General features: G+C 37.6%; 1 protein-coding gene across 2 annotated transcripts in view; it reads right to left on the bottom strand.

Moving 5' to 3' along the window:
* Positions 1-2,525: 2,525 nt before the first annotated feature.
* Positions 2,526-13,015, bottom strand: part of CDH6 (cadherin 6) — a 136,882-nt gene continuing 126,392 nt past the window's right edge. For both annotated transcript variants that reach the window (XM_023216590.2, XM_023216591.2), the window contains 4 exons: positions 11,241-11,362; positions 10,072-10,189; positions 9,652-9,903; positions 2,526-4,703 (listed from right to left, as the gene is read on the bottom strand). In XM_023216590.2, coding sequence (XP_023072358.1) covers positions 4,213-4,703; positions 9,652-9,903; positions 10,072-10,189; positions 11,241-11,362 — 983 coding nt within the window. In that variant the 3' untranslated portion in view covers positions 2,526-4,212. The remainder of the gene's footprint in view (positions 4,704-9,651; positions 9,904-10,071; positions 10,190-11,240; positions 11,363-13,015) is intronic.

Genomic DNA, 13,015 nt, shown 5'->3' with positions numbered 1-13,015 from the left:
TATTTTCTTTCTAAGAGGGTATTGCTCTCCACATTAAATATGGTCGGGGTCTGATATTTTTAGTAGAGAATTATCCCTTTAGAAAATTATTCCATAAAGATGCCATAGGGAGATTAAAAATGTTGTGACCATAAGAGCTACTGAACATTTAAGGAGACCATGGTATAATTCTATATGCTCTGGAAAAGGAAGCTGCTTGTTTGAGCTTAGGAAATAGCTCATTTTCCTGAAGATTCACATGCCAAGTGTTAATTTTTCTACGCTTATAATCTGATAAGGAAAGTTGTGGTGTTAATTTAAACACAGTAGACTGCTTGGATTTTGAGTCCCCTTGTAAAATGTCACAATTCAAACAAGATTTCATCTTGATAAAACATAAAAATTAAGATTACACTAAAATGTTCCTTGTTAGAGGATACATTTCAAAATAGTGGGGGAATCATGACTTTTTAGAGCCTTCTTCCAGAGTAATTACACTGCTTCAAAACTAGTTGTTAGGATAAAATAATTTATTTGGTGGTCTGTTCCTGGTGAAAATGAATTTAGCTGATAAGGATGAGTACCTGAAGTAAATATTTATCAGAAATATTGCACCCAGGAATCAACTTTGATCTTTCTTTTCAACTGCATTACTTTTTATGGTGCTTTAGTATACAGAATTGTCCAAGTCATAGTTTACACACCATTATCCCCAATGGGATATCTGTTTCCAGGCAAAGCATTTGATGTGAAATATTGTTCAGCCAATCAGGACATTGAAAATCTAAGTACGTAAAAGTGAAAGTAACGGAAACATTCTAAAGTTAATTTGGATTCATAAAATTTGGATGCCTCTAAGATACAGAATCAATTTTTAAGTACTTTCTGCACAACTTTTTGGGAGCTGAAAATAAAAACTAAACCACACGTTAAACTGAGTTAAAATTAAATGGGCAGGTTTTGTTCCATCTGAAAAGGGAGTAATTTCATTGCTGAACATCCCTTTATGGACCCAAACTGTAAAGGCAGGAAAGTGCTGAAAGAAACATCTATTTACTGTGCCCAGATTCCCTCTCTTGTGGTTCTATGGAATAATATTTGCTTCTTTCCCGTTTGGTTTATTTATTTATTTGGGCACAACTGTTTTTTAGACCTTTCAGAAGAAAGTGGCCAGAAAGTGAAGGGGCTTTAAACAATGGCTTAATGTTTTTTTAAAATTCAGCTTATTCTAGGGAACATCTTAGTAGTTTAAAGGAACTCTTGCTTTTGAATAGAGGGTAAAAACATATCATCAGAAAGCTCTCAATGTCCTTGAAACAACCCACAAAAGCAATCTGGTTATGTTTAATGAATTTTCGTTTCTCAGTGATTGAAACAAATATTAAAATTTTACTTCTTCCCACTCTCCTTCCATCTTTCCCATCACCAACATCTAAAATTAGGAAACAGACAATGAAAAAACTGAGCTGAAAATTATTTTTTTCTCCAGTAATCTTTCATGTTACCTGAGACCTAGCAATTAAAAAAAAAACAAAAAACCTGCGCATGCACTGATGTTTGACCTGATACTCAGGTGAGGTGGGAAGGAAGTGATACGAAGCTGGAGAATGATGGAACTATGGCTCTTATTGGTTCCACAATGTCAAAGAATCTGAATTATAGGAAAATGTCACTCCAACTTGATACTTACAATATCCTGGTACTAAATATTTAGCCCCAGTCTCAAATTATCCAATTTCCTATAAATTTACTTCATCATCAGCTTTTGTGATAAGAGATTAAAGTTATTTCCATAAGTAGTCACATTAACCTGTTCTTGGTATGCTGTGTCATCTTCAGGGAGGGATAAAAGACCTTGCCAATTACATCTCAGATATTCCACTATAGAACTACTTCCTTTCACTTATTAGGAGAACGCAGACCTTACCCTTAAACACTGGAAATTGCTAGTGTCAATCCTCAACTTCAGATGATATCTTTCTTTTTACAGGACTATCTTCCTTGATTCAATTTGTTACATGACATGAAACATAAGGATAGAGACTTCTTTAATTTTACAGTAAATCATGTAATTAAGGTGCTGTTCTATTGCTATGAATAACTAGCTTCTAACTTTACTAAGTTTTTTTCAACACTTACCTGTGACTATGATACATATCAATTCATTAGAGTGAGGACTTCATATAGCCTTTTGTTTGCATTAGCGCGCGTGTGTGCGCACGTGCGTGTGTGTATGAAGAACTAGAAAAAAGAAAACCCTGAAAGCAGGAAATAGCTCAAGCATGAAATATTTGTTACTATATAGGGCAGTCCATCATAAAATTGGAAACAATTCAGAAGACACAAGGAATAATATGGTTGTACAAAATTTTCACTCTAATCAGATAACCCAAAATACTACATTTCTCTTCTTTTAAAGTTTCCATCTTTACTTCTTGGGTAATATGCCTATTTAAAACTTAACTAAACAATGGTGTGTTTCCAAACAGAAAATATGTACTGATATGACAACATCCCCAAATGGAAATGACACTAAAATTATTCATAGAAAATTAATATTAATTGAAAATAAATCCCTAAGACTAATAAGTGAAGTCAGCATATTCTTAAGTGTATGTATATACAGAGCCTGTCTTTTAGGTTTTCGAAACAAGGATGTTTTCATTATAGTGCATTGGAATTTCTGATGACTGCACACGGTAAGATTCTAATGATAAATGCCATTAGAACAGCCATGTGAAATAAACGATTTGAATCTGCCAGAAGGATTAGTTCAGTTCAGTTGGGTCCTCTGGATAATAACTGACTATAAGGCTAATTGCATAATTAGAGAAATAATAGATTGGATGGATTTTACATTACTTTTCTGTCATAGTTTGAGAGCATTACTTTATCATTAGTTCAAAGTCAAGGATGGCAGGGTGGTCATGAAAGCAAAGTTGAAAACAATGAAAAAAATTACTGCTTTTGAAAATCAACTATCATTTTAATTACAATCTTAAACACTTTTGTTTAAGGGAATCCAATTTTCCCTTTGCAAGGGTCTTCCAAACATGGAATATGTAGGTTTTCATCATAATCTCGATGTTGTTTATCCAAATGTATCACGTTATATAAATATGTAGAGGTTTCCAGATGTCAAGGGCAGGGTATTAGGTTCAAGTGTGGCTGGTTCTAACCTCTCCACTGAACTCCTAGAGTGAGATTTAAGTTTTATTTAATCTAACTTTACTAATTCAACTTAGTCGTGTAAGAAGGATATGAAGAATCTGAATTATTGTACTTCACACTGCTACTTTCATGTACAGTATAGTGGAATGATACTGACAACTATAGACAAGAAGTTAAAATTTGTCTCAGGAAAATTCTTTCAAGAATTTTTAGACAATTTTGGCATTAGCCTACTGATAGCTGAAAGAATTTCAAGTGACCCGTGATACATGTGGTGGCCAAAACTTTTAATGTATGCTAAAATATATTTCCTTTGTTAACATTATTAGCTATTTCCCTCCCCCTTTATATGGTACAAAGGCAAACTTTCGCATGTCTAGTCTAGGATATAACAAACTATGAGTTAGTGGAAGGAATGAAGTCGTACTAGGTTTGTGGTTGTTTTTGGATGTTCCCGTTTAATTTGCTTCTATTCTTTAAGAGTAATGAGAATTTTAACATATGGGTGGATTTAAGGTTTTGAATAGTAGTTGATGCCAGAGAAAGTTCTTGAAGAGCAAATAGGATGGGCGAGTGTTATTTTAAATTCTTTGTGACACAAATAAACACCCCTCTGTAGTTTATCTCCTTGTGAGCCCATATGCCCTCATTTCTTTTACTATGATGATATTTTTATGTGTAAAGCACAGTCCTTTATCCATTAGCCTGTGAAATGTACAGTTAGGGCAGTTGGCTGACCTGACATGGAGTGTAGTAAAACACCGGGCCAGCGGAAGTGGGCACATTGCCCCGAGAACAAGACTGTTCCCTGTCCTCCCCTCCGGCACCTGCCTGTTGGGCTGACTTGGTTAACTGGATGCACTAAAAAATAAAAATTGGCCCCTTGGAAGCTCATAAAAGTGTACTAGAAAAAAGTCTCTAACATTGGATCCACAGGGACTGCAGCCATTGGCTTTTGGAACGGGTAGAACAGAGAACCCTTCACGGAGTAGTGGATAAATATAAAGAAATAGCCACTTCACATATTTCAGTGTCGTATTGGAAAATGAAAAAGGCAACAGATTAGGAGTCTTTGTCACTGTCCACTCCTCCATACATATCTGCAAGCTTTTTGAATCGAGGTCCCCAGTCACTAAGGTAATCATAGTCTTGATCTCCATCCGTGGTCACTGACTCCAGCGAGCTCAGGGAATCCGCCACGGAGCCAGTGCCTTCATAGGCGTAAGTGGCCAACGAGTCGTATGGCGGGGCAGTGGGGTCCGTGTCATTTTCCTTTAACCTTTGGTTAATGAAATCTCTGACATCGGTGTTGTCGCGAGCTGTTGGAGTCCGTCGGGGTAGAAAAAGGGCTTCAGGCACAATGTCCCTTCGTAATTTGCTGTCCTCTATGGCTTCAGGATTCCTCAGGGTGCCGATATCAAAAGCCTGGGTGTCCTCCTCTCCACCACCTTCGTCGTTGTAACTGACAATGTTATCTCTGATGTCCTCTTTGGAAATGATCAAAGGCTCCTTTTTTCGCTGCCGCCTCAGAGCTGCAAACAGCACCACTGTCACTGGAAGCAGAAAACAAAACAGAAAAGGAAGGAGAAGTTAATTTGCTGCCCAATTAATGTCAGGAAGAAACACCGTGCTCAAATGTGAAGTTTTAAAAGTTCTCTAGAAAACGCAGACTCAACTTTTATTTCTTTAAGGACGCACTTGCCTCCATCCATGATCAAACCGGGACCCATAAAATGGAGTAAATATTTGAAAGAAGGTTATAATTTAGGTAGAGGATAAAACACCATCACATTTTGGCAGTAATTCCTTTTTACTTTGAAATGGCAAACTGGTTTCAAGGTAAGGAAAAAAATGATATAAAAAAGAAGCTCGGCCTCAGTGAAAGTACTGCAATCAGGGTGCAAATTATGCTGAACACCTAAAATGCTCTGAAACTGGTTACAAGGACAAGACTGGCACCTTTGGGAATGTGTTGAAGGGTTTACATAACTCCACATCTGAAATAACTTTTGCGCTATGCCTTTTTTTCTTTTCCCTGAGAAAAGTGTAAAATTAGTTTAAAACCCAAAGTAGACATTGAATATTTGCATACCTTTCCTACATATAAAGCAATATTATTCCAGAAAACACCTGGAGAGACCCAGATATAATTCAGAAACCCATTTTGGATTTCGAGATTGGCCAATTTGAAGGGGGCAGGTAAGAATCCACATGCCATATTATTTCTGTTTGAGCTAAATGAAATAAACACATGTAAGTGAGATTTTTTATTTTTTATTTTTCAAAGGTTCACTCATGTTCTATAAGTTTGTTACTCAGGACGTTCATTCTTTTGATTTTTCCCTCCTAACTCAAATTAGAGGCAAAGCAAGAATTGTGTTTAAATAGCTCCTGATCTTTCTTCATAGCTGGCTGGGTGGAACACAGCTGGCTACTTGTAGAGAGACACATCTATCTACAAATGGACAGATGGGTGAAAAAATAAAAACACAGTAAAAGCTTAGAGAGAAAACAGCCATCTAGGCCAAAAAGTGCATTGTTAAACTGGCTTTGTGCAGAGGAGTGTATTACAGGAAGTCACAGTGGTGTCTCTTTACTATTTCATCCGCAACAAGGCCCAATTTTTATGAGCCACGAAACCTGAGTTACTGCAATAAGAATTACAGAATAATGCATTTTTAGTGAGTATACATAACTACCTGTATAAGAATAGATGTAGGCACACCCATGTATCTACATATTAAAATTTCGTTAGTAATAATAATTGGTTACCAATTGAGAGCTTTCTATGTGCTAAGCACTGTACTAAGTGCTTAACATACTGAATCTCATTTAATTATCATAATAGCCCTACAAGTAGATACCATCATTAAAACCCCATTTTACATAAGAGGAAATTGAAGTTTAAAGATGTTACATGTACATGCAATTCAAATCCAGGTTGGTCCGACTAAAAAGCCTGCACTCATAATTGCCATGTTTTGAAGCAGGTCTGGAGTATAGACTATTTCCAAAGGAAATGTAACTTTGCCCCTTTCAAGTGTGTGGTTTTGTAGTTGTACACACCCTCTTTTGCTGCCAGAAAGTATCTTGATGCCTTGTTTGATGCACCCATTCAGGGTATTTATTCATTCATGCATTTGATAATATTTATGTAGTGCCTACTCTGTACCAAGTACAGTTCTAGGCACTGAGTGGGTGGGTAGGGTGGGGGACAGTTGGATGGAGACAAAATAAACAATATGTATAATAAATAAGGAAATTGTTAGAAGGTGATAAGTGCAATATGAACATGAAAAAGCAGAGCAGAACAAGGTGGAGAAAAATACTTCTGTATATATTTGAGGAGCCCATATGAACATTCAGCACAGTTTTTTTTTTTTTTTTTTTAAAAAACGGAGTCTTTTTTGTCCCCCAGGCTGTAGTGCAGTGACACGATCTCAGATCACTACAACCTTGCTTCCCAGGTTCAAGCAATTCTCCTGCCTCAGCCTCCTGAGTAGCCGGGATTACAGGCGCCCACAACCACACCTGGCTAATTTTTGTATTTTTAGTAGAGACGGGGTTTCACCATGTTAGATTAGGCTGGTCTCGAACTCCTGATCTCAAGTGATCCACCTGCCTCGGCCTCACAAAGTGTTGGGATTACAGGCATGAACCACGGCGCCCAGCCAGTAGAGTTTTGTACATGTTATTGGAGGGAGGTTGCATAATTTGAGCAAAGACATGAAGAGAACTGCAGGGCTTTGGGCAGAGGGATGAACATGATCTACCTTTCAGACTGGCTGCCAGTCTGAACAATGACATGGATTTGCAAAACAGAGGGTTGTAAGTAAGGACATCCACTGGGATTAGAGAACAGAATCAAGCCAACTATCTCTCCAAGAATTAAGCTCTAATGTACATGGGCTCATTCAGTCATGTCAGGCAAGAGGCAGGCATTTATCACCTCCTAATTCTTCCCTGGCTTAAGGTATCTATAGCTTTTATTTTAGTCTTATGCACATCTGAAAGCGCAACTGTCTGGAAGGGAGAGGGCACATTAAAAAAATCAAAGGCATTTATTCATGGTCTAATTCTTCTACAGCTAAAACTGTCTATATCTTTTCTTATTAGCCCAATGCACATCTGAACAGAATTTCTTGAGAGTATTGCTGTCTAGGAGAGCTCTCAGAGCTAACTTTTATAAAGTGAAAATGTGATTGCTAAGCACAAGGGACAAACACATTCTTAGAAAGTGATGCCCTGATGAGGTGCCCTCAGCAGGAACTGAGTCTCCCCTTTTCCCCTACCCTTTTGAAGCCAGAGGATAGCAGTAAGATTTTTGGGGGGATAGAGGGACAATTGGGCAAATTTGTGTTCAAATCTCATCGTAAAACTAGAGGGTCAAGAGATCTGGGTTAAATTAAATGATTTGACCATTCTAAGCCTATTTTCTTATTTGTAAAATAAAATCAATAGCACAGTGCCCAGTCTTACTGTCATGAAGGTGAAAGTTTTGCAAACTCTCAGGCACCATAAGACATGAGATGTAGCAGTTGTCTAGCTGTTTTTACTGTTGTTTTATTTTTGTAAAGTATCCATTACCATATGACCCACTTTCTGGACTCCAGATTTCTTCCTATATCAACGTGGCTTTCCTTCATTTTCCTCCACTTTCTTCAATTGCCACATTTTAAGTTTGGGCTGTCTTTCGGCCTGGAAATCACCCTGTATTTCATAAGTTTGAAAAGAAAGTACAGTGCAGTCTTCAGGCACCAAGCCTGGGGAAGAAAATTTAGGTTGGGAACTTTAGTTTTACCACGTGTTAGACACATGACTTGGCTACATTACTTCACATCTTGGAGCTGCAGTTTTCATATGTAAGGTACAGATAAGTATACACCAAATGGTGCTGAGGATTAGGTGAGAAAAACCTTTGTAAAGCATCTTGCACTGCATCTGACCTATGGTGTATACCTAACAAAGGCTAAATCCCATTTTTTCTCCTTTTTCATTAGGTACAGAACTCCAAAGAGATTAAACAAGATGTGGGAGGCACTGAGGCCAATTAGAAGTCATGAGGAGACAGTGAATTCATTGGAGGAAGGAAATGAAAGGGGGAGATTCAGTAAGTTGACTAGAAGGAAGAAAAGGGGAAGAGATAATGGGTAGATGATGATAGAAAGGAAGAATCACCTCTGTCAGATGAGAGGTATCTCTCCTTCCATAGACGACAAAAAGAGTCCATGGAATACGCCTTGGGTACAGCCCTACCAATCCAAGGCTTCTAAAAAAATCACCCTTTTGATCAAAAAGAACATTCATATCTTTCTCTTCCAAAACAATGTTACAGACTCACACCATTAGAAACACTGATTTGTCTTTGCACACTGTCAGTTTTTATTTATGCTCATATCTTAAAATACTTTCCCCAAGTCTTAGTTGACAAAGAGAATCACAGTTCTGTAGTTGAGTTTCAAGGCTTCTGTTATAGTTAGCAGGGTTGATGTGGAGTGTGAAGGAGCGCTCGAGCAGGGATCCCTAGGCATTCTGTTCTTGGTGAAATGCAGGTTCTCTTTTACTCTTCTCAAAGTCACTCTGTCTTCATTTTTTAAAAAAGAGTATTTCCCCCTGTATAATTCAGGTTGACTTTTAACTTCTTACCTTTTCTTTTCACTATACAGGCAAGCTTTACAAATCTTGCTTTTAATTTTGGAAGGGCTGCTTCCAGCCCTTCCAAAATATTTGTTTTCTTAGTTCACAAACAGTCAAGGGCCTGTTGAGAAATCTGAGCTTGACTTGTAGGCTTAATTAGTTGGTTAGGGGTAAAAATTTCATTTGAATCATTGCTGGACCCTGATTTCCATTTTTATTACATTCATTTCTTTTGGGCCCCCATACTTATTTCCTCAGTCACAGAAGTTATTTATTGTTGAGTGTGAGAAATAGACCTTGTGCATGTGGCAATCAGAGAGCAATGCTAAGAAGGTAATCATTTAAATGGTAAATCAACATTAGTTTGCTGGGTTAAAGGAATTTCATAGCTTTTATTTTTCTAGGATGAGAGAAAAGTCAGCACACTCCTCTTCCCACTTTCCCATAGATCTTTAAACTTTACCTTTATAGAAAGGGCGGTCATCATACACTCCATGCCAGACACTTAACAACAATGTTTTCCAAGTAAAAAAAATTACACAACAAATGAAATGAAAAGGGCACATTTATGTTGCCCGGAAATCCCCTGAGATTCATTCCCAGTCTGATAGACAAGAGATTCTTTTGGTGGAATGATTCCTGGGCAAGCAAAGACACGGGCAAGTTTCACATCTGTTCATTTCCCAAAGCCATTTGCAAGCAAAAATGAGTTAACATTGTACAGCACAGATTCTCAGTATGTAACTTGACTCACCTAGATCAGGCTGTATGCCTTAATGGGGGAGGCAGATAAATCTAGAGTGTCACAGTAACAGTGTGAGCCCCTCACCATGGGGAGATAGGAGGCAGGGAGAACCAGTTTACCTAGTAGGATCACGATGCACAGAAGGATGGCAACCAAAGCCCCCGTGCTCAGTCCCGTGGGGTGGATGAGCGCCTCCGCATGGCAGGACTGCATGTTCCCGTGGTGGTCACATGCACAGACCCGGACAGTCACTGTCCCAGTGCTGCTTTGAACTGGGTAGTCGTTGTCTGAAATGACCACAGGCAAGAGATAGGTGCTCATCTCGTGTCTATTATAGCCATTTTTCCGAGTTAAGATTCCCGCCGTGTTGTCTGGAACCGGAAAGCAAAGTGGTGAATGTATGTGGATACTGCGTCATGTATTGAATCAATTGTGATGGAAAAAGATAGATATAGATACAGATACATACACATACATATACATACAGATACAGGTATGGATATAGATGGAGGTAGAGAAGGTCACTTGAACTCATTTACCTTTGTTGTCTTGAATGGTAAAGTTTGAGCCACTGGCTGCTTCAGGGGCCAAAGAAAATGAAAATTGGTGCCCACTATAAGGGTCGTCCTTGTCAACAGCACGCAGGGTCTGAATCAACTAAGAGAAAAACCAGAACACTGCCACAAAATTTTGGTAACTCAAAAGTGTTTCTTACCGTTTTGCAATAAATTGCTTGACAAAATGATTTAACATTTTAATTATAAAAATGATAGCCTTGAAGTAATGTACAGTGAATCTGCTCTATTATGGGTTAGAAAGCCAAAGGGCAGGGAATGATTCTTTGTTGTGGGGACACCGTAGGATGTCCTGTGCATCGTAGGATGTTAAGCAGCCACCCTGGCCTCTACCCACCCAATATCAGTAGCACCTTCTAGTGTGACAATCAAACTCTCTCAAGATACTGCAAATATCCCCAAGGAGGAAATCACCCTGATTGAGAAACATTTGGCCTTGAGTGATGCAAAGCTATAAAATATCCCAATAGTCTGTGACAACATCGCAACTTCACAAAGTAGAAGTTCTCTTTGGACAGTCTATCTAGAAATGCACTCTAAGCATTATATAAGCTATCAACTTGCAAAAAATGGAAAAGAAAATAAGTATATAGAACACAGTAACTTCAGCTTTCCACCTGCACGTGTACTTTAACAGTGTACTTCTATTTTCACAAACTGAAACATAATTTTTATATCACTAGCAGCAAAGACCTATATCACATGGGGACAAATGTGTAAAATAGGAAAACATTCATGAATTTGTATTACTTATACAGATGGTCAATGTAAATAAGTGAAATCATGAATTATAGGTAATTATAAAGTATGTTCTAGTTATTACTTCAAGTACATATGGTAATTAAACTATCTGTTCACCAATAGAGATTTTTCCAATAAAGCTGTGACTAATCTATTTTAATAAAAACTTAAGATCAATTCGGAATCAGCCTCAGTCTTTGATGAACTTCCAGTTCTTCAAAACTGTTAGTTCTCATATGTAAGTCCTGGTTCTTATTTATAGTATTAATTTCTGTGGCATTCACTTCATAGATAATTCACAACTCTCCTTCAGCTCTGTGAATCATCTCACTGATTAGAAGATCTAAATTAATCTGATGTTCAACTTGAATGTACTTTTTAATGAAACTCACCTGATCTGCCTTTGCTTTTTCACAGACAAAAGTTTCATAGAACTCAGCAAATTCTGGGGCGTTGTCATTGACATCTAGAACTTTAATATACAGAGGTACTCGACTACTTTGCTTTGGATTATCTGTCACATACCAAAAAGAAAGAAAAAGCCATTTACATGTTGATTGCCAATTCCCTTTAGACAACATCCACTCAACTTCTTCAGTCTCATTCAGGCACGGATTCCCCAAGCTACTGTACCACTGGGCATTAAATATCAGTGTGATCACAAAAAGTAGAATTTGATTGTTTGGTACATCTGGAGTTGGATGCACCTGTTAGAGATACATGGGTGACAAAGCTACTTGTGTTGATATAGTTCAACTGTGTAATAAACTTTAAGATAACACAAAACCAAGAGAGGCATTTTAAAGGTAGATTTTCAAGGAAGCAGGCCGATAGGGAGCATATGGACAAAAGGAAGAAGAGGGAAAATGAATGAACCACCAGAAGACCAAAGGATAGTTATTGGTCTTAGTGTTTTAGTTTGAGTGCTGAACGAGAGCAAGATGTCATGCTAAACACTTTGCTATATTATGTTATTTAATGTTCACAAACTTCTGAGATAGACAGAGTTACTGCCCCCACTTTATAGATGAGGAAACTGAGACATGGAGAAGTTAAGCAATTTATCTGTGTTTATAGAGACAGTAAAGAGTGAAGTTCAGGTTCAAACTTGGATCTGTCTGACTCCAAGCCCAGGCTGAAAGCCCAGGCTTTTCAACTGGAATTAATGATAGAGTGGAATCAATGTTTGCAGACCTGAGATAAATGAAGTATTTCGGTTGCCTTCTGTGGTAATCTTTTAGCACAGTATGGAAGACAGATTCCTGGTGTAAAAATCAGGATTTAGAATCTATCACTTCAGCTCTCTTCATTTACTTGACTTGTATGTCTACTGTTTTTTCACTTTGTAAGTATTTAGGGAGCATCTAATACCTAATCTATAGCAGCCTCTATTTGGGATGTTGGGGCACTAGGAAACAGAACAAAGATCCTATTTCCTGGAGCTTTATTGTAATGGGGATGGACAAACCATAAACACATAAATGTATAATGTGTCAGATGGTAAATGCTATAGAGAAATTAAGTAGGTAAAAAGGATTGAGAGAAACAGAGCTGTTACTTAGAATGATGACCAAGGACTGCTTCTCTGATGAGACATCATTTGCCCAGAGACATGAATGAAGAGAAGATTTAAGCCATGTGAATATTTCCGACTCTTCAGGTCGAGAAATCAGTGTATGCAAAGGCCCTGAGGTGAGTGGGAGCTGGTTTTATACAAGCTTTTGGTTTCTGTTATATCAAAGGTTGTTAAGAAGATTAGACAGTAAGATTCTTTAAAATGTCTGAAAATTTACTCACACTATTCTTCGAAAGTTAGAGTAGCTGAATACTAACTTTTAAGAGATAGTCACCAATACTTTCAAATGTGTCATAGAAACATTAAATCTTAAAAACAATTTTTTTTAGGCACAAAGCTTAAAATACTTATGGAATGACTGCTTTGGTAAAAAATTAAATTTCATGGTCATCGGAAAAACGGCCATTTTCAGTGGGAAAGAATTTTATAATTTTAAAACTTCAAAGATGCTCTGTCTTTGCTATCTACATCAGTCCCTTAATATAAGTGCACATGAACTTCAAGATAAATCTTGACATAAATTCTGTAGAGCAAATTCCTACCTAATTTCTAATGTGCTGTCCTTATCACTATCTAAAAGCAATGCTTCAT

This window comes from Piliocolobus tephrosceles, chromosome 4, assembly GCF_002776525.5.
Source record: "Piliocolobus tephrosceles isolate RC106 chromosome 4, ASM277652v3, whole genome shotgun sequence".
Classification (NCBI taxonomy): Eukaryota; Metazoa; Chordata; class Mammalia; order Primates; family Cercopithecidae; genus Piliocolobus; species Piliocolobus tephrosceles.
This window is presented reverse-complemented; position numbering and strand designations above follow the sequence as displayed.